General features: G+C 39.7%; 2 protein-coding genes across 3 annotated transcripts; one reads left to right on the top strand and one right to left on the bottom strand.

Moving 5' to 3' along the window:
* Nucleotides 1–590: 590 nt before the first annotated feature.
* Nucleotides 591–10,611, bottom strand: LOC138962065 (tRNA (uracil-5-)-methyltransferase homolog B-like). Of its 2 annotated transcripts, none has more exons than XM_070333772.1 (13): nucleotides 10,465–10,611; nucleotides 9,587–9,697; nucleotides 8,294–8,348; nucleotides 7,738–7,884; nucleotides 6,976–7,069; nucleotides 6,022–6,092; nucleotides 5,607–5,759; nucleotides 5,004–5,098; nucleotides 4,390–4,598; nucleotides 3,246–3,347; nucleotides 2,554–2,676; nucleotides 1,601–1,700; nucleotides 591–910 (listed from the first exon to the last, which is right to left on the bottom strand). In XM_070333772.1, the coding sequence occupies exons 1-13, from the start codon at nucleotides 10,515–10,517 to the stop codon at nucleotides 790–792; spliced, it is 1,434 nt and encodes a 477-aa protein (XP_070189873.1). In that variant the 5' UTR covers nucleotides 10,518–10,611; the 3' UTR covers nucleotides 591–789. The 2 variants fall into 2 exon arrangements, with proteins under 2 accessions (XP_070189873.1, XP_070189874.1); XM_070333773.1 differs by having other exon boundaries at nucleotides 1,626–1,700.
* A 192-nt stretch (nucleotides 10,612–10,803) lies between these two features.
* LOC138962063 (CAAX prenyl protease 1 homolog) lies at nucleotides 10,804–20,801 on the top strand. Its single transcript, XM_070333769.1, has 10 exons — nucleotides 10,804–10,955; nucleotides 13,385–13,531; nucleotides 13,924–14,010; nucleotides 14,549–14,665; nucleotides 15,138–15,290; nucleotides 15,650–15,791; nucleotides 16,024–16,184; nucleotides 16,492–16,701; nucleotides 17,875–18,015; nucleotides 18,945–20,801. Exons 1-10 carry the CDS (start codon nucleotides 10,866–10,868, stop codon nucleotides 19,161–19,163), a joined length of 1,467 nt encoding a protein of 488 aa, XP_070189870.1. The 5' UTR covers nucleotides 10,804–10,865; the 3' UTR covers nucleotides 19,164–20,801.
* The last annotated feature ends 116 nt before the right edge of the window (nucleotides 20,802–20,917 follow it).

The following is a 20,917-nucleotide window of genomic DNA, read 5'->3' as shown; positions in this document are numbered from 1 at the left end:
GAAAAAACCGTCTGGGGATATCATACCCAGGAACTCTCATGTAAAATTTCATAAAGATCGGTCCAGTAGTTTACTCTGAATCGCTCTACACACACACACACGCACAGATAGACAGACAGACACACACACACCACGACCCTCGTCTCGATTCCCCCTCTATGTTAAAACATTTAGTCAAAACTTGACTAAATGTAAAAAGAAAAGGAAACTTCAAATAATAATTATGTACATGGCTATTTAAATAACTGTTGTGCAAACTCCTTTGATGGTACATATCCTACACACAACTAAGCTAAAATAGTTTTACTTGCCAATCAATACAAAGTGCATGTGCTCAATACAATCACCACAATGTATAGTCCATATTATACTCTAGTGTGGATTCGAAGGTGGCTATGGAGTCTAAGTTGTAAGTGAGAGTTGATAGATCTACGAGTTGCACTGAGAACCTGTGCGTGAGCTGTTGCACTGGGACAGTTCCTCTGCTCAGCCTCAGAAGTCAGGGTCGAGTGGTAACACACAAACAAGCAAACTGACACACAAAGAACAGCCATCAAACACAGAAAAAGATAACAGACCGAAAATGTAATAAAGTATTAAACAGGATTTTTATTTCAGGGATTTTTATCTTGCTTTGCAAGCTAACACACACATACACACACACACACACACATAAACAGGTTACCCCCAAACAGGTACACACAACCACACACTCACAACCACACACACACACACACACACACACACACAATCACACAAACAAATCTAAATCATCCACAGTAATCACTATTATCTCTGGAACAACAGGACCAGCTCAGAGTGAATGGTCTGAGGGAACATGTCCACACCGACTGCCTGCACTGCCTTGAAGGGTTGGCCTGGGTGGTCCACCCTCTCTGGTACAATCAAACTGGAACAAGAGTACATGATACGATAGAAATGAACCATCCATCTCTGGTATAGTAAATATGAAAAATGGCATATTTTGTGCCTTACATAAATTTTACAGATGTACTTAAACAAAACTAAGGCTTATAATGTTTCTGTCTTATTGTGTTTTCCCTCTCATACTGCAGAAAAGTGGTACGATGATGTACGATGAATTGGAGAAAGACTGAGAACAGTACATATGTGCTGACCCTCCATGTGTGCGTGTTTTCATGCGTGTGTGTGTGTGCGTGTGTCTGTCTGTATGAATCTGTTTGTCTCTACGCATCAGTGTCTGTGCGCATATACCCATATTTTGACATCTCTTCATATTTCACAACTACGCGAAAGATTTGCAGCTCAACAGGATTAGGTTAAATGTGATGGGTGTTTTAGTGTAAACATTTTGAAAAAAACAAAAAGTACAATCAATCGCAACTCAAAATTCAGATTTTGAATTGAGGAGAAAAGTTCATTTCAATGCTTGTTATTTTCTCAGGTGCCAGGAGATTAGTTCCGTAGAACTCTCACTTATACTCTCGTTGCACATCTCATACATATGTCGAGGTCTCATGTTCCTTAGTTTCTCAGATAAAATTCAGAACTACAACAATTAAAGCGCTACAATAGAATTTTGAGGGAAAAAACAACTTTCCCGTAAAAAAAGGCTTACTCAGCAAAGTTTACCACAGCATTGCCGTGAGGTTTGCATGAGATGAAGATCAAGTGTTTGATGGCCTTGCAACAACGTAGCCGCAGAATTGCTTTCTTGTCTGCAAGGGGGAAGAAAAATAACAGTAAAATATAATAAGTTAAACAGTTGTCATTGAATCTCTCTCTCTCTTTCACTCTCCCATTATTTTTTTCTTAACCTGTGTACATATTAAAAAAAAATTAAACTGTGTACATATATTTTTTTTAAGCATTTTATTCAAATTGGCAGGTAGTATAGCTGTGGGGGTCTATGTCGACCAAAAGAATGGGATTCACTGTAGGTCGAGTTCCTGTAGGTGGATTCTCTGTATACCTAAGACTTTAAAATTGGCAATCTTGTATACAGGGAATACCACAGGGTGTAGTTCCTGTAGCGTTTTGCTAATATCAATGAAAGTCACGTGATGCTTAGTGACATCGTTAGAATTTGATGTTTTGCGATCTTTTTTTGATATTTCTTAGAAATTCGAGTATGGTTTGCAAGTTTTATTGAAAAACTGCACCCTGTGGGATTCCCTGTTTACTAGATTGCCAATTTTAAAGTCTTAGGTATACAGGGAATCCACCTACAGGAACTCGACCTACAGAGAATCCCACTCTTTTGGTTGACATAGACCCCATCAGCGGTAGTATACATGGCCCTACAATAGACGGACTTTGGAAATAACTCTGTCGGGTTTGTATGCTACAATAGACATACTTTGGAAATAACTCTGTCGGGTTTGTATGCTACAATAAACAGACTTTGGAAATAACTCTGTCGGGTTTGTATGCTACAATAGACGGACTTTGGAAATAACTCTGTCGGGTTTGTATGGGTTGAGAAAGAGTGAACACTCTTGCCTTTAGTGAGGCAAGCTTTCTACACACACAATAAAAACACAAAGCCATAAATGACAACAGATGACCTACTCAATCCATTTCTGTTGGGGTTGACTATGGCAACTGTTTCATCTGTCAAGATGCTGCCATCAGCCATGAAAGATTTCAGCAGTGCACGAGCACTCCCCACATGAAAACTGGCATTGCTCACACCTGTCAAACACAGAATCAAAGTGAAGGAAAACAAATTGAACTGGAGTATAAAAAAACAAATCTATATATATGTATGCAAACTTCAGTGTTGATATACAAATTTGAAAATAAAAATACATGTAGACAAATTGCAGCTGGGCTTTGTGTAACTATAGTGACAGAGCAAGTGTACTGAAATCACTGTTCTGAAAAAATAATCTCATCATATTGTATTGAATAATAAATCCAAGACACAGTTTTCAAACAATCCTTTTAAAGCTATTGTGCAGAAGAAGAAAAAGCAAACAAACTAACAAGCAAAACTTGACAACTCATCCTGGTGGCAATTGCTACTTATTCACTTGGCATATTTATCAACAATTATGAGATCTACATGGATCATCATGAACACTTGAAGCTGCAATCATTCAAATTCCTCGATCTTCAAAAGCTGATCCGTACACATGTAAAACAGTGGTACCTGTGATGAAGTGAATAGACCAAGGGACAACAGAAAGTGTCTTCTCATGGGAGGTGTCCTCTCATCTCATCATATAACTGTCCAGGTACTGTTGTACACAGTTACTTACCATTAAGATCAGCATTAAACTCTGCATCTTCTATGGCCTGTTTGATCACGTCCAGTCCTATCACCCGATTCACTAGCGAGGATGTCACCACACCTATTGTACCTGCACAAAAAACAGAAGCATTATTGCTGGGTAAAAGTAGCACACTAGCCCAAAACACCACCCACCCACCCCCTCCATCCCTCTCTCAGTCTCATTTATTAATGCCCCTTCTTTTTTTTATAATGAACACTCAAAACTCTCTCTCTCTCTGGCTCCTTTTGCTCATGCAAACACGTTTATGCTGTTTCATGTCATACACATTGTCTATTCATCATATCTTACATGTCAAACAATACTGTCACTGAACATTAATACGATCACTTTGCTTTCCTTCTTTTATTTCCCTTTTCACTCATCCTTGCTGTACAGAAGTTCATCGATTCAGTCTAAAAATTGTTCAGCTCATGTTATAATTATTTTGATATGTCATCTCATGTTTTCTTTCACAAACATTCCACAGAATTATTCCTTTTTTGTTTGTTTTTAAGACCCCCCCCCCCCCCCCCCCCCAATTCATAAATCCCTCCTTTATGCTTTTTCACGTTTTCTGTTCATGAACTCTGTAAATGTACTTACCTCCATTATATAAGACTCCCTCCTTTTTGATTTTGGGGGGTCTTAAAAAGAGAAGGGGGGGGGGGGGGGGGGGGGTATTTCACTGTGCCTGTGTAATTCAGCCAAGCTAGGTCTTCATAGCTAGGTCTTCATACCTGTTCCTGGGCGGGGATGTAGCTCAGTTGGTAGCGCGCTGGATTTCTATCCAGTTGGCCGCTGTCAGCGTGAGTTCCTCCCCACGTTCGGCGAGAGATTTATTTCTCAGAGTCAACTTTGTGTGCAGACTCTCCTCGGTGTCCGAACACCCCCGTGTGTACACGCAAGCACAAGACCAAGTGCGCACGAAAAAGATCTTGTAATCCATGTCAGAGTTCGGTGGGTTATAGAAACACGAAAATACCCAGCATGCTTCCTCCGAAAACGGCGTATGGCTGCCTAAATGGCGGGGTAAAAAACGGTCATACACGTAAAATTCCACTCGTGCAAAAACACGAGTGTACGTGGGAGTTTCAGCCCACGAACGCAGAAGAAGAAGAAGAAGAAATACCTGTTCCACAGCCAATATCCAGCACCATTTCCACATTGCGGTCTTTGAATAGGTTCTGCACGACACTGTACAGGACTTCTGCACCTGGTGTGTTGAGCTGGAAAAAGGCCTCTGGCGAAATGCGGAATTTGTATCCCAACACCTCTTCATAGATGTGGGTATCTCCACAGATGTGGTACTGGTGGTGATGTGTCTTGTTCCCTCTACGTCTGAAATATGCAACAAAACAGAATAATTTTGTGAACTTTTTGTTTTTGTTGTTATTGTTAGTATAATGACAATGTGTAATTGTAAGCCTGAAATGCAAAAAAAAAAGAGGTAAGAAACATTTTCAACAATGAATTCAAAGGACATGAATTGTTATTTTGTCCTGGACTCTAGGTTCTGAAATAAAGGTAAAAGTAAGCACGTATGCACACACTCTTCTGCATGCACACGTATACACTCATTCATACGCACACACACACGCACACACATCTAAACAAACATGCATGCATGTACATACACACTATATTCTATAAGAAATACAGGCAGAAAAAAGAGAGGCAGGGCCTAGAAAGTAACAATACTATAACATTTCATTAAGATGAATAAATACAAGCTTATATAGTTACCTCACTCTCATGAAGAGGGAGTGAACACCATGTAACATCTGTAATCCACTGCTGTAGTAACTTCTCAGCTCTTCTTTTGCTTCATCAACAACCTCCTAAAAAAAAACCCCACTGAATTTAGCAATTATTTAAACCCACAATATGGTTATATCAAACATTATTTTTATGTTCAAACCTTGGATCGATCTTCTGAATAGAGAAAGAAAAACACATCAGCAACAAAACATGATCAGTTAAATCTGCTTGTATGCATATCTTCCTAACGCTTGTTGGACTTTCATGTGTATCAGCCAAAAATACAATATGCTGCACATATTTTTCATGGATTTAATAAAGAATGTATGTTTGTCTGTCTCTCTTTCTATCTCTTATAAAAAGTTATTCTCTTGTTCTTGACCAATATGAGCTCTCTCTTTCTCGCGCGCGCACACACACACACACACACACGCACACATGCACACACGCACATAATTGCTAAAAGTCATTCAAAGAAGGCTTTGTTCTACTGAGTAACTGCAACTGCTTATTTATGAGAACCAAAACGAGCTTCTCTTCTTCAATGTAACCTCACCAAATCTGAAAGAAACAAGTGTATACACCTACCTGAGTGATTTGTCTGCAGCTCAGATCCGGTACCAACATGACATGACCTTGCTCGTTCGAGCGAATTAACACTTTGCTCCAGTGAGCTGTGATGTCATTCCTGTCTGGGTCTCTCCTCTTGAATTTGGACTGAGCAAGAAAGGACTTGAACGTCTGGGGATAAAAATCAACCATAAATAAAATAAAAATCTACAAAGGACTTGCATATGAAGGAAAATGTAATAGTTTACATTCTGGGTTATGTTTCACTAATGATACCTCCTTTAGTTATGATGCAGATCACATACTTGCACTGAATTTAGCTCCATGTATTTTCTTTGATTCAGTCATAGTGTTTAATTATGCATAAAACCAAAACCGTTGAAAAAGTAATGACCAAGGTAATTCGAGAAAATATGCAAACTATATGACTAACCTTCACAACTTCATTGTGTAGTGGCTTTGTGTTTAGCAGCTGATCATTTGGAACACACAAGCCACTCTCTCCTTGAACAAAAAAAAAAGAAGAGTAAAATACACAATTAGCATTACTTACACTTAAACAGTTTACCGGTACATCATAATTAAATTAACATTGCAAATTGACACTATTAGCCTCTGATGAAAAGTTAATTGCCCTCATTATTGATCAATAATAGGCCAGCAACACAGTCATCTAAACACATACTTTGTTTAAGTCAGATCTTCGTGGGTGGGACTAAAAAATGCCATGAATCCTGAACCGAAAAAAATAAGATTAAAAAAAATGAAGGCCACAATTGAATCCGGCATATACCGGAAGATTCCAACCCATGGATCTTGCATAGGAGATGCATGATCACAAAACTGCACCGAAAAATTCAGTGACAGTAGAAAAAGCTGTAAACATTCAGTTAGAAAATAGCTTCCTAATAAATGCATTGTTTTGAAAAAGGCAAAGAAAATACGCTTCTCTTTCATTTCAAATACGAACAAAAATTACTGTATAAAGGACACAAGTAGCAAAGCCCAGCTATATCAAGAGACATCATGCAGTGCATGCCATTTAATATCAGTACAGGCTAGCTATTACCATAGTTCTCCGGAGAAAAAACAAACGTGATGCCTGATGCAGCAACAGCTTTTCTTGAAATATGGCCCCAAAAAATACTTCAGTGATACAGTGGGGGGAAATTCATAACTGTCTATAAAATTGTTTCTTCTGCATTTCCTGAATAAATAACATCAACTTCAAACACCAACTTCCTCACACATACAAAAAAAATACAAACACAACCATAAAACATAATTACTGAAAACAATGACGGTTACAGTACTGACTCGCTACAAATCAAATAATGTAAATAATTTACAAGCTTCATCAGTGTGATTCAAATGAAACTTCGTTTACCTCTCCCGATCATAAGACCAACAGTGTTAGGATCGCCATTTGCCCCAAGCCAAATGTTCAGCTCCTCCTTATTCCTGAACCCCTCTGGCTTGGGCTGAAAATCAAACAAGGAATTTTATTGCACTCATCAAATTTAATGTCCATTCAAATTCATTCAAATGTGTTGATTTGTTTGTCATTTTTCCTGCTGGGTGATGTACTGTGTTTATATATAACCAGCAATGGACAATCTTTGGTGGAGTTAGTGTTTGGGGATGGGGAGGGGGGGGGGGGGGGGGGGGGCGTCAAGGGGGCCACTGGAGGGAGGGAGGGATGGGGTTGGCTGAAAACGAGATGCTTGGTCTGTTACAGTCCTTTGTTTCTGAATAAATAAACTCTGATACACAAACTGACCTAATTAATAGAGCACAATTACAAAGTAATTCTGGGTCTCAACAATCTTATAAACTACTCGATCCATTGTCAAAACCCTGGAGCATACAAAAAAGTCTGATCTCGGCTATTAATTGACTCTGATGATTAATTATCATGTGTTTTTATATGACTTACTACATTTTTGCACCAAATCTGCTGTTCTAGCATACACTTACATAAAAGCCTCAATCAGCATGAATAGACCAGGGTTAACCAAGATTACCAGACACATAATATAATAGGTATAATAACTTGTGTGAGGAGTGGGAATGAGAACTGAGAATGACGCCCTGCAGTCTTCTGCAAAGCATTTTTTGCAGTTCTCTTCTTTTTGTAAAAGACACTCACAGAAGGCATCATATCAAGAAGAGGGCAAATGCATCCTTGGTTTTGTTCTGCCATTTTCTCCATTTCTGATGTGAACGCACCAACGCGGTTGTGCTTCACTATGTTCACTACCTTCTTCAAGGCTGTCATCAAAGCACAGCGCTTGATCTGAATACAAAGAGGGTAACAATCATTACTAAAACATTCACATCAGCTGCATGCAGGCATTATTTTGTTCTCTCTTAAAAGATCACACAAACTGTTTTGACAAGAGTTCTTGATTGAAATGTTTGCCTGTCTTCATGCAGTTTCATACATAAAAATCTCCCACAGTGAATCATTCATTGCTGAACGCAAACACACACACATGTGTACACACTCACACATGTATATATATATGCAAACACACTAACAGTAACACACCTTCCTTCTATTTGACCTTACTAAACATGCATTTATACATGTATATTTTTATGTGTTCATCTTTTTCCCTCACTGATACAAACATATACAAGCTTTTTAGAAATCAGGAAAACAAGAAAAAATGGTGGAAGGCAATTAAGTCAAAGAGTTTTACCTCCAGTTGTGTTTCATAGGGGAATTTTGACAAAGGTGCTGCAGACTCCATCAGCCTGAGGAAAACACATGAGTTGCACAGGCAGAACAATATTGCAAAGAAAAACAAAAACAAAAACAATATTAAAACTACACAACAACTACAAACTTGACAATAATCATTGTTGCTGTTTAATAAGAGTTTCTTCTCTAGTCTCCATCTCCAACCTGTCCCTCTGTCTTTATCTTTATTTGGTGTTTAACGTCGCTTTCAACCGTTTAAGGTTATATCGCGACGGGCCTGTCCCTCTGGTTCAGCTTTGTTCGAACACATGATGTCACTGTCAGACTCGTTTTACTGTGCTAGCTGTCTATTTGACTCCCTGCCTCCTTTCCTACCCCCCTCTCTCTCTCTTCCCCTCTTTCTCTATCCAACCCTCATGCAGTCCTGCATGCATGCATGCCTAAAAACATTTATTTTCAGCTAGCATCAAAATCTTTCACATCTTCTTCTTCTTCTTCTGCGTTCGTGGGCTGAAACTCCCACGTACACTCGTGTTTTTTGCACGAGTGGAATTTTACGTGTATGACCGTTTTTTACCCCGCCATTTAGGCAGCCATACGCCGTTTTTGGAGGAAACACATCTTCTGAGTTCTGTTCATTACCATTCTTCTACACAAGTCCTAAAATATTCATTGGCATTATTATACATGTATACACAGATATGTACAGGGGCGGATCTGGGTTTTGAAAGGGGGGGGTGCAAAGTTCTTTTTTGTTTTGTTTTGTATCTTATCAGCGAAGGCGCGAAGCGCCGAACCGATGGCGCGAAGCGCCGAGCATGCTAGGGGGGTCCGGGGGCATGCTCCTGAGCATGCCCCCGGAATTTTTTTTTAAAAAGGAAGCAAAATTGTGCAATCTGGTGCAATCTGAGCGTGTAAAGTGCTATTTTCAGGTGATACATTTTTCTTCTTTTTTTTTTTTTTTTTTTTTTTTTTTTTTTGGTCCCGCTGGGGGGGGGTGCAATTGCACCCATTGCACCCCCCCCCAGATCCGCCCCTGATGTATGTACAGTGGAACCCCCATCCCGCCCCCCCCCCCCCCCTTGAAAATCACCGAATTTAAGAGTATAATTGCAAGACTTCCCTTGATCCTTTTATAAGACCTTAATTGACCTTGTACGTGTGATCAGATTTTGTGTTAATACATTAACCTTTGTAAATGTACCTCCATTTTAAGACTTAATTCTCTCTTTTCTAATAATTAAGACCTGATTTTCTGAGGTCCTAGAATGGGGTTCCACTGTATACTTACCGTTGGTACTGATTTTCAAGTGTAACTGTCTGCATCCGCTTTGGAGAATTTCTTTTAAACGACACCTTGTACAGGCCTCTCTCTTGCTGTTGTTTTCCATGACAGCAATTTCTGCAAAACAGTAACTCTTCATGAATTAACAAGATTAATCTTCATGTTAATCAGACAAAAAGTATGCAAATCCAACACAGCAACACACATATATATATACTAGATGAATACCCGGCTTCGTCGGGAAGAAGTAGAGCCGAATACCCGGGTGAGTGGCGCACCGTACGCCGGCTTCGCCGGGTACCCGGCTTCGCCTTGTGAGTGGCGCACCGTACGCGATTGACGCCACACGAAGGAAGGGAAATAAACGCGCAAAACACTGGAGAAGATAAGGAAGAGTTACTGGGAATGGATGTACAGAAAAACCATAAAAAACAAAATCGGTTCAGCGCTGCGCGCTGAGAGCACGTGTTGAAAATTTTCATCGACCAGATTGTGTCCGGGGTCTACCTGAATATGCCCACCAAATTTGAAGCAGATCCATCGAGAACTTTGGCCGTGCATCGCGAAAACACAGACAGACAGACAGACACACACAAGCCGTATATAGATCTATAGAAGTCCCGCAGAGAATATTTTACCTTGGAATTAAACGAAAGCATCATCTCCATGACTGTTTCCCCCCCCCCCCACTCTCTTTTTCTCTCTCAAAAAAGGGGTGGGGGGTATATATTTACCTATGCGTGTCTAATGTAGGAGGAGGGAGGGGGGGGGGGGTATATACTCATAAAACTGTTGCACACAGCAAAAAGCACGGTAATACTGAGCTAAAGTGGAAAAGGTGATTGTCGAACAAAGTTTCACAATTTCCATACAGTTACACTCACAAGCTAAGCAGTCTATGGAACAGTCTTGATAATGTAGTTCTAGACAGGATCATGACGTTCCAGCTCACGTGAACCTGTCAGAGGGAAGGAAGGTACGGATGAACATGTATGAATTTCTGAAGCAGACACGTTTGGAGCATATTCAAGGGAAATAATGCTGGCTTCTTATTCCTAAACAGCACAACAGAAAAGCTTTTGATATTTATTATTCGTTAGTAACATTTTAATGTAAATTAGCCCAATAGATTCTTGTTGTTAATAACACACGTTTTTAGATATATTTGTGCAATATTTGTATGTGCTTTTGAAATAAGGCAGCTGTTGTTCGCTTCCCATTGTTTCCTGAAATGTGAGAATTGAGCCAGTTGGAGTCTCACCGGCACCGTCATCATTTGAGCAAAATGGAAGTGGAACCAGAACAGATTTTCCATGCTGTTCTGATATTCTCATGGCTTGTTTATGCCTGGGAAATGTATTTGTCATCAAGACAGGTGTTTACTCTTCGTTTGTTTGTTGATTCGCTGTCAGTTAGCAATGGTTTGATTTTGACGATTTTAGGTTTCAGCTTTGTTCTACTTCTAAATGATAAATCTAATTCAAGTTTCAGCATATTGTCACAATTGTGACTGACTTATACTTGTTATAGACAGCACATTTGTTTGAAATAATCTCGATCCTTTGTAACATCTACACAGACAGCAACTGTTGCACATCATTGTACACGTGATACCTAAGGATGCACAATTCCATGTATTAATAAATTTAATTGCAACGTAAGACGGTAAGGCCAAAACAAAAAAAAAGTGTGGAAGGTAGGCAATCTCTTTTTTTTTTTAACTTTTTTTTTCTAATGCAAGGATACAAATTAAACCTACTTGACAGGGACATAAGTGTGCGACTATGGATATTTTTTTGAACAATTTTGAACTTACCTTTAAAAAAAAAATGCACTCGTTTTCTTGTTTTCATTTTTTTTGTTGACAAATGTAATAAAAAGTTTTAGGGTCGGCCCCTAAAAATAGGGTAGGTTGGGTTACCGTAACCACACCTATTTTTTTTTAGGCCTAGTTGACTATCATTCAGTGCTGCAATTGCAAAGTGGTGTAACTGTTAATGTTATTTGAAATGTTCATAGAGGTACATGTACTTAGTAGTGTTTTTGTATGTACTATGAAAAGCCCCACTTGTATTTTATTGTGATATTTATTAAATTAATTCCATACGCACTCCGAGTGTATACACGATTCAGCTCCTGTATACTCAAAGCGAATGTGCAATCCAAAGCCACTTTGCGGTAGGAACGCAGAGCAGTTGTGCAAAAAACAAAAACAATCTGATGCTCCACGGCCTTTTCTGTAATGTAGATTTCATTCTCGGAGTGTACATCATATTACATGAAAGACCAGACAACCACATCAACACTCGGAGTGTCATTCGACGCCATTTTGCAAAGGAACTCAGTGCGCTTTCGATTGATATTGTATCAAAGTATGCATAGGACAAACACCAGGGATGTTGCTACAAATTCATACCTATAGGACAAATGTCCTGAGTTCTTCAGCATCAATAGGACATTTGACCGCTTTCAGAAAGTGTAATAGGACATTATGAATTTGCGCCAAACAGCTTATAACACATTCCATGGAATTGTTCCAAAGTCATGCGCCCACACACACACACACCCACGCGCGCGCGCTGTAGAACACACACATAGTATAGTAAATACATCAACACAGTGTGCGTATAATGTTGTATTTGTTTAGTTTCAAAGAAACCACAAAAAAGAACATGAACAACTTCAAAGCTCTTACTTTGATTACAAACTGCATGATTTGGATAAAAGTTGAAAAACAAAATGATCGGTTTGATCTAATGCTGATCTTTTGCAGGCTTTAGGGTTTTTTTTCAGCGGCATAATTCAGTGCTTCGTCTCGTATCGAAAACAAAAACAGACGACAAATTTAGTCAGTTGGAGTTGTCTCCCGTACTCCTGTAGCATGCACTGATCTAAAAATAATCCACTATTTTTAGATCAGTGCGCTGCACCGAGACGGTTATACCCAAACGGCGCATACCGCAAACGGTTCGGGAATTCCCAACAAAAGAAAAGATCCGCACGCGGCACTGGCAACTTCAGTACAGTGTCAGCTGGACACGAGAGCGTTCAGTCTTTTAGAAGATTTGTATCTTGAAATGAAAATTAACGAATATCGCGCTGTACGAAGGAATGGAGTACATATCGGACAATGACCACGCTCTGGTTAAAACGATAGGACATCTGACCGACATGCGGCAATGTGAATCGGACATTTGGGGATTTTTATCGTTATATGTCCGATGTCCGACGCCTAACGACATCCCTGAAACACACACAAAAAACTGATATGCTGCACGTCAGTTCATTGTCGGAGTATGGAATACAATTTGTGTGTATCGACCTGGAAGTGGTTGTTTTCTAATCAATGTGAATGTACATTATTTGCCAACCCTCGAACCTACGAAAAAGAGATAGCGGAAGTCACTACATTAGATTGAATTTTCATTGGCTACTTCCTAACGACTTGTTAGGGGCATTTCAATGGCTAAAGAGTTGTAACAGAGCTTTTCACTGCCGGAGTGTATACAGACCCATCGATCATGTATACACTCCGAGTGCGTACAGCTTTTGCCATTTCCATATATATATATATATATATATGTCAGAAAAAATAATGTTATTTTCTTCATATAATGTCAGTTTAGATCATGTTTAGGTGCCCATTTGATCATGTTTAGGTGCCCATTTGATCATGTTTAGGTGCCCATTTGTTTTTTTACTTTTAAAGTAAAAATGACTGACCCATGCACTGACTCAGTGATTCGAAATGAAATAACAACTTGCAAACTAACTTACAGTAACACTAGGGTTGACTGATTGCAGAGAAGAGTGTATGAGAAGTACACAGAAGTGCCTGATGTGCTGGAGGGTGTGCTGGACAAAGAGACGTTTGAGAAAGCCAGGCTGTACCAACTGGACAAGAGCAACTTTGGCTTCTGGTCCGGGCTGTACTCGCAAGCGGAGTCCACTGTAAGTTACTTTTGAATACAGTAGCCCCCCCCCCCCCCCTCACACACACACACACACCTCACTTTAAAGATATATAATCCCCCTTTTATAGAACCTTGATTTTTCAGATTTTCTGTTCATAAATTTAATCTCTGTAAATTTACCTCCATTTTAAAACTCCCATAGTAAGTGTCAACAGTAAGTGTATAAATTATAATGTTTGTTTTACGTACCTCAGCCTAATCGGTCTTCTCTGTTATTCTTCCGATTGAATTTATCAATTGACCTTTTCAATGTCATTGTAAAAACCTTTTTTTTGAACTTGTTTAATAATAATAGAATCAAAGTGATCAACAGCAGAAACTTAGTGTTGCTACTCTTACTCTCAGACTAAACACTGTGATTTCTTTCAGTTCATTCTTGTTGTGGGTGGCCTTCCATACCTGTGGTCGTTGGCAGGTAGAGTCATCGCTCGTTATGGCTTGGGACCTGAGCATGAGGTATGTTAAACTTAAAACTTCATGTTAATGCTCAAAGTTTTAAAGTTGTTATATATATTGAACCTGTCTCTAACCACTTTCCAGAAGTGGTCTTTATACTTATACAGGTACTTTATACTTATACTTTATAGACAGGTGGTTGCTATTAAGAAGGAAAAATACCATATTGAGTATCCTTTGGGTGGTGGTAATGGGCAGGTTGCAGTATTTCAGAGGTGTTCACCAGGGAAGATTTAGCTGCAACAATCATCTGCATTGTTGTACATATTGATTCACTCTCATGCATTAACCTTATGTCTTATTTATTGAATGGCCCTCAGAATACTGTTTTATTTTTAAGTTGCATGTAAATCAGTTATTTACAAGTATTAAAAAAAAGATACTTGGTACCAGAACATGTATTTTTTTAAATGATTAAAAGCTTGCTGTAAAACTAAAAGAAGTGATAGTTGATACCATAACATTCTTTGAAAAAAGATGATTAAAAGCTTGGTATTGTTTCGTTTATTGGTGTTTCATTGCTGTTAATTATTTCCAGATCGTACAGTCCTTGGTATTCACCTTGTTGGCGTCCGTGTTCTCTGCCGTCACCTCGTTGCCGTGGGGACTCTACAGCACCTTCGTTATTGAGGAGCGACATGGTTTCAATAAGCAGGTAGGGAGTTGCTTAACCCTAAAGGCAGCAGCGATGGGTTAGTTACTGTGATTGGTATTTTCCTGTGCTGCCCTGCAGAAAGACTTCTGTGTATGCTCTCTGGAATTACGATGTTTTTCGGATCAAAAATCTTTTTTTTGTCTCAGTATGGTGTGCGTGTTTTGTTTGATTTTTTATGGCTGCTTGATTGCTTTAAATGTACTTTGGGATAAGTTTGTGATTTGCTTCAGGGAAAAGTCAGAAGGTTTTCAGGTTTTTCGTGTGGGATAAGTTCTTGTCAGACTGTTGAACCGTGATTTCGCTTACAAGCCGAGAAGGCGAGTCATGTAAGCATTTGCTATTCTTGTTTCATGTAGTTATTGCATGAGCATTTACTTCATGACCACCAAAAATGATGTCATAATAACAGTTTTCCATCATGACAGATTTTTCACTGCTCATTTGTAATCAGACATGACTTTCACTGTTGCAGACGCCAGGGTTCTTCCTGAAAGACCAGGTGAAGAAGTTTGCGGTGATGCAGGTGATCATCATGCCCATCACTGCCGCCCTCATCTTCATCATCAAGGCTGGCGGCAGCTACTTCTTCATCTACGCCTGGCTCTTCACCTTTGTTGTCTCACTGGTCAGTGAATCATTGCTCCTTTCTTTGTTGTGGTCTTTGTTTTTCTTGTGGCCATTTAGGTGCATGTACGTATCTCAACAAGACAAGGAAACACAAAAACAAACAGGAACAGGGTTTTCAGAGACGCCTTTTATAAATATAATCCTAGTTTGTTTAGAAATTGGAGCACTTTGTGTGTTTTTTGTGGTAAACTGCATACAGTGCAAATGGGAGTCAATCAAGTGCAAGCTCTTCTACTTTTTCAAGCTTTTAAAATCTGTCTATTGGCGGGCCGTTTCCTGTCGGTTTACAATGTGATCTTAGCTCAGTATTTCTTAAAGTCAAAGAAGTGATTTTTTGTGTGTGTGTGTGTGTTTCAGGTGCTGATCACTGTCTACGCTGACTACATTGCTCCCCTGTTTGACAAGTTCACTCCCTTGCCAGACGGAGAACTTCGCACTCGTATCGAGAAGCTGGCGTCCAGCATTGATTTCCCCCTGACCAAACTCTATGTGGTGGAAGGTAAGACCCTCCTTTGTCATTATAGAGCTCTTTCACAAGTTTGCTTGAATGTTTGTTAGTCTAGCTCCAAGGAGTATTTTCATCCTTATCTCATCTACAAATATGCAAACTGTCTCACACACTTACATTCACACACACACACACACACACACACACACACACACACACACACACACACACACACACACACACACACACACACATTGAGTTGATAAATTTTTTGTGTGTGCAGGTTCCAAGCGATCGTCTCACAGCAACGCATACTTCTATGGTTTCTTCAAGAACAAGCGCATTGTTCTCTTTGACACTCTCCTGGAGAACTACGCCCCACAGAACAAAGAAGGAGACAAGGAGGAGAAGGAAGAAAAGGACACAGAGGAGAAAGAGAGGGAAGTGAGAAATATTGTTGATAAGCATGTTATCACAAAATTATTTTCATTGCTGTAAGTGTAATATTCATAGAGGAATCTGATGTGTACAGTGGCTGTTAGCACTTTCACTGCAATTTTTCCCCTGATTCGCTACCTTCATGACTCACCATCTTTAAAAATAAAATTTAAAAGGCAGCTTTTTTCGTTCATTCTTTCTCTGTATGAAGTTTGTCCTGAGTATGTTTTATTGCTCAATGCGTGTTAAAAAAAGCCAAGTGCTGTTTTTTTCATGAGCATTGTTGTCTTTCTTTCGGTTCTGCCACGCTCAGCATGCAGATGAGAAAACAGCTGCAGAAGGAGACGAGAAGCAGGTGTCAGAAGGAGAGGAGGAAAAGAAGTCGGAGGAGGAAGAGAAGGAGGGAGAGAAGAAGGCCAAGAAGAAGATTGGATGTAATGACGATGAAGTCCTGGCTGTGCTGGGACATGAGCTGGGCCACTGGTATCTCAGCCACACACTCAAGAATCTCGTTATTTCTCAGGTAAGTTTGCTTGGCATGTATCACTGTACATCTAGTCACAATTGTTCATGCATTCTCTGTATGGTATGGACAAAACATTATAAGATGTTTGGTGGCTTGTTGACAGACCAGCTTTTTTGTTGGTCCAAGGGGACCATATCGTCTTTTGTTTCATCTTTATCGACCAAGGCCGAAGGCCGCGGTTGATAAATATGAGACAAAAGGCGATATGCTCCCCGAGGACCAACAACAAAATGCTGGTCTGACGACAAGCCACCAAACATCGTTTTTGTCATCATTTTGGTTGTACAACAAAATGCACAATAACCCACAGGGAGACGAATTTTTAGAATCCAACTCCGGGCCACAAAGCATCGTCACAGTAGCTCAAGATAACACGTCAACCTTGTATGTGACGTCAAACGTAGCTTGTTGACGCTTTTCTTCCAGTCTGAAAATGTACAGAGCTGCGACCATACGTGTGAGTTCAGTAAGTGTTGAGCATATTTCTTTTCTTTTTAAGTGTTTATGACTTTTCGTTGTGGATTTTGCGATTACAGAGATAAGTTGCAAATTGACCATGAGTCGCTGCGGTAATTATCAACATTGATTGGGTCTTTGAGAGTGAATGCTTACAATCGTTGTCCTTGGAAACACAAATCCAAAGCCGCGATGGTTCCACACATCAAACAATCAGCCTGATTGGCTTTTACTTTGACAATCCACGTTTCACCTGAAAGCTCAAACCCATTCACCACCTCGATTTATTGCATGGGGAACATGAGATTTATTTCCCAGGTGTTTGTGAATGAAAACTCGTGAAAATGATGACAAAATCTTATGTTGGTGTGTTGTAAAAACTTAAAATGCAAAAACACTTTTTCAAAGGAAATTCTGTTTTCTTCTCAAGGATAACAGTTGCTGAAGACTTGACATGAAAAGGAGTACTCTGTTAGACAGCTTGGCAGGCTTACATACATGTGATAATGATGTCTGAATCTCCCCACACTATTAGTATTATGCTAAAACTCATTTTAGGGTGCAGTGACATTATTTAATTTATGCCATCATTTGGGATAAGTTAAGCCGGGTAATTCCTGTTGTGGATGAATATATTGTTACGTGCCAAATAAGTACCATTTTTACACCAGTGTCAATTTGATACAGCGTTGATATATACGGTTGATTTTGCAGGTGAACACTTTACTGTGTTTTGGAGTGTTTGCACTGCTGATAGAGAAACAGATCCTGTATGAGGCATTTGGATTCAAGGACCAGCCTACTCTGATCGGACTGTTGATCATCTTTCAGTTCGTCTTTGCACCCTACAATGAGGTAGAGTCCACTCTACAATTGAATGTGTTTCTTCTTCTTGTTCATGGGCTTAGACTCCCACGTTCACTCATGTTTTTAGCACGAGTGGATTTTTACGTGTATGACCGTTTTTACCCCGCCATTCAGGCAGCATACGCCGATTTCGGGGGAGGCATGCTGGGTATTTTCGTGTTTCTATAACCCACCGAACTCTGACATGGATTACAGGATCTTTTCCGTGCGCACTTGGTCTTGTGCTTGCGTTTACACACAAAGGGGGTTAAGTCACTAGTAGGTCTGCACGTAAGTTGACCTGGGAGATCGGAAAAATCTCCACTCTTAACCCACCAGGCGGCAGCGACCGGGATTTGAACTCACGACCTTCCGATTAGGAGGCCGTCTTACCACCACGCCACTGCGCCCGTCGTTGAATGTGTTTGAAATGATACTCTTTGTGTCATTTTGCCTGTGTTTTTTTGTGCCTGTATGTTTTTAACTTAAACAGAACTGATGCACTGACTTGGTTTCATACTTCCTGTAAATAAATGCAAACTATTCTGTTTTGGTCAGATTCTTTTCATTTATTTTTGTGGCTTTAACAAAAACAGAGCATTATAAAGGTAATGATTGCCATCATGAAGAAGTCAGCGACTGTCTGACGGAAATTTGATAAAGAATTTACCCAAACTGGTTGCTGTTGTCTTATCTTTTTGTTTTCATGATAATGATATTCCAAATAGATACCAACATTTTCAGTTTACCTATACCGTACCACAATTATTGAGCTTACTCACCGTCGCGATATAACCTTGAACGGTTGAAAACGACGTTAAACACCAAATAAAGAAAGAGCTTACTCATCAGGTTTGTACTAGAATCTTGACAGATGAACACATTCCTGCTAGGTGAGAGACGTAATTTTAAATTTCCCACTTTTGTCTTCATTCTAGCTGCTGTCCTTCATGCTGACTGCCCTAAGCCGTCGCTTCGAGTTCCAAGCCGACGCCTTCGCCAAGCGTATGCACTTTGCCGAGAAGCTCAAGTCGGCTCTCATCAAGCTGAATTGTGACAACCTGGGCTTCCCGCTCACTGACTGGCTGTACTCCGCGTGGCATTTCTCACACCCGCCCCTTCTTGAACGTCTCAAGGCCATCGGGAAGACGGAGTGATGCAGTGGAAGAGATAGTGTGGTGTTCGAAAGATGTGCGAGCTGGATGAGTGGGGATTGTTGTGTGATCACTGGTGACTTTCATATTGGTGATTTTGTGGCTGTGCATTGTTTTGGAACTGTTTTTGTCTTTGTTGTGCATGTTTAAGTTGTTTTCTTCCTTCCTTGAAGGTTTGAAATTTATGATTTTTTTTTTTTTTTTGGGGGGGGGGGGGGGGGGGGGGGAAATGGTGTTTTCTAAAAGCAACAAGAACCACATGCTCAGGACTTATTTATCATCTCACTTTTTGACCATATTTACAAGGCTCAGCTGTTAAAATCTGTTTAGCTTGTGTGTGTAACGGAGTGCCCGAAGCACAAGAATCACCTTTGAGGGCAAAGCCAGTTAAACAGGATTGAGTCCGTCCCCAGTCTCAGAAAAAAAAGAGACAACGATCTCTAGTACAGTGGTGGAACCTCTCTTTTAAGTCCCTCCATTATAAGACTCCCTCTAAAAGCAGTGTTCTTAGACAGAGGTATCGCTGTTTGCGTGTATTTTTCTGGTGTGCAAATTAAGTGTACATGTACAAGAAGCAAATACAGTGTTTTTGCACATTGGCATTAGAGAGACAAAGAAGCAGGGCATAGGGTATTTACATAGTATTATATATTGTTTGCTTGCTTGTCTCTTTGTTTGCTTGTATGTTTCAGTTTATTTTATTTTGTGTGTGTGTGCATTTATAGCAGTTATGAGAATGTTTCTTCAATGGTGCCATCCGTTTTCTTCTTTAACCATCACCGTGCTTCCTGGGTCATGGACGACCCAGAGCCTCACTAAAGTGTCTGTATCTCTAAAACTATAAGTTTTTGATTGAGACTTCATGTAATCTTCAAACACCATAGAACCTTCCTGTCGACCAATTTCTGAAGCACTATCTTTGTAAACAAACAAATAAACAAGGACGTCATTTGAACTACACAGTCCAGATGTTGTGGGTCGTGGACGACCAATGTTGAATTAAAGAAGGCATTTTATGGTGTTTATCCCTACTCGTTTTTACGTTGAATCCTTTTTTAGAAAGTATGGGTCGTACACGACCCACATCATCCGGACTGTGTTGTCTAGAGTGTGATCTGGTGATGGTTAACATATAAGAGAGAGTTGAGTAGTCCAATGTTTCCAATGCCAGGTCTGTAGATCGTTTTTGAACAATTAACAAGTGGCTCTATCCCATCCCCCCCCTTTCCCCGTCGCGATATAACCTTGAACGGTTGAAAACGACGTTAAACACCAAATAAAGGAAAGATCGTTTTTGAGGTTTTTTTTGGTACTTTTGTTAAAAGTTTGTCTTTTTTGTTATTGTTGAGCAACTCAAAGTAATTTTGCTGCTGTTCACCAAATCAGGTATCACAAGAAACTAATTCTTCCCTTCCTGAAAGCAAAGATTGTTCATTTATATAGCACCTTTACAATCTGATTGCATTTGGTCATTTTCATCTTATTTAACATTTTTACACTCTAATTTGTTTTGTATTGTTTAACTTTTGCCTTTAGCAGAAACTGAACTATCTGGTGAAACTGACAGCCTGAAAAATGTGTGCTCTTGGTTGCATGATTTGTATGATTAAAAAGTTAAACATTATCAAAAATGAAAGGAAACGGGTTTTTTCAATTGTTTTTGCCTTGTGAAGAAAGTTGGTGATGAAATGTGTGTGTGTGCATATGTCAGTGTGTGCACATGTGCGAATGTGTGTGTGTAAGAGAGAAAGATGTGA

The sequence above is a fragment of the Littorina saxatilis genome, linkage group LG3 (genome assembly GCF_037325665.1).
Source record: "Littorina saxatilis isolate snail1 linkage group LG3, US_GU_Lsax_2.0, whole genome shotgun sequence".
NCBI lineage: Eukaryota > Metazoa > Mollusca > Gastropoda > Littorinimorpha > Littorinidae > Littorina > Littorina saxatilis.
The sequence above is the reverse complement of the archived record's forward strand: the minus strand, read 5'-3'. Positions and strand labels throughout refer to the sequence as shown.

Coding starts and splice junctions, on each gene's coding strand:
- LOC138962065 (XM_070333772.1), bottom strand. CDS start 10,517: ATGATCCTGTCTAGAACTACATTATCAAGACTGTTCCATAGACTGCTT. Junction 8,349..9,586: donor CTTGAAAATCAGTACCAACG/GTAAGTATACAG, acceptor TGTTTTCCTCAG/GCTGATGGAGTCTGCAGCAC. Junction 3,348..4,389: donor GGATATTGGCTGTGGAACAG/GTATTTCTTCTT, acceptor TTTTTTGTGCAG/GTACAATAGGTGTGGTGACA.
- LOC138962063 (XM_070333769.1), top strand. CDS start 10,866: ATGGAAGTGGAACCAGAACAGATTTTCCATGCTGTTCTGATATTCTCA. Junction 14,011..14,548: donor GCTTGGGACCTGAGCATGAG/GTATGTTAAACT, acceptor AATTATTTCCAG/ATCGTACAGTCCTTGGTATT. Junction 14,666..15,137: donor GACATGGTTTCAATAAGCAG/GTAGGGAGTTGC, acceptor TCACTGTTGCAG/ACGCCAGGGTTCTTCCTGAA.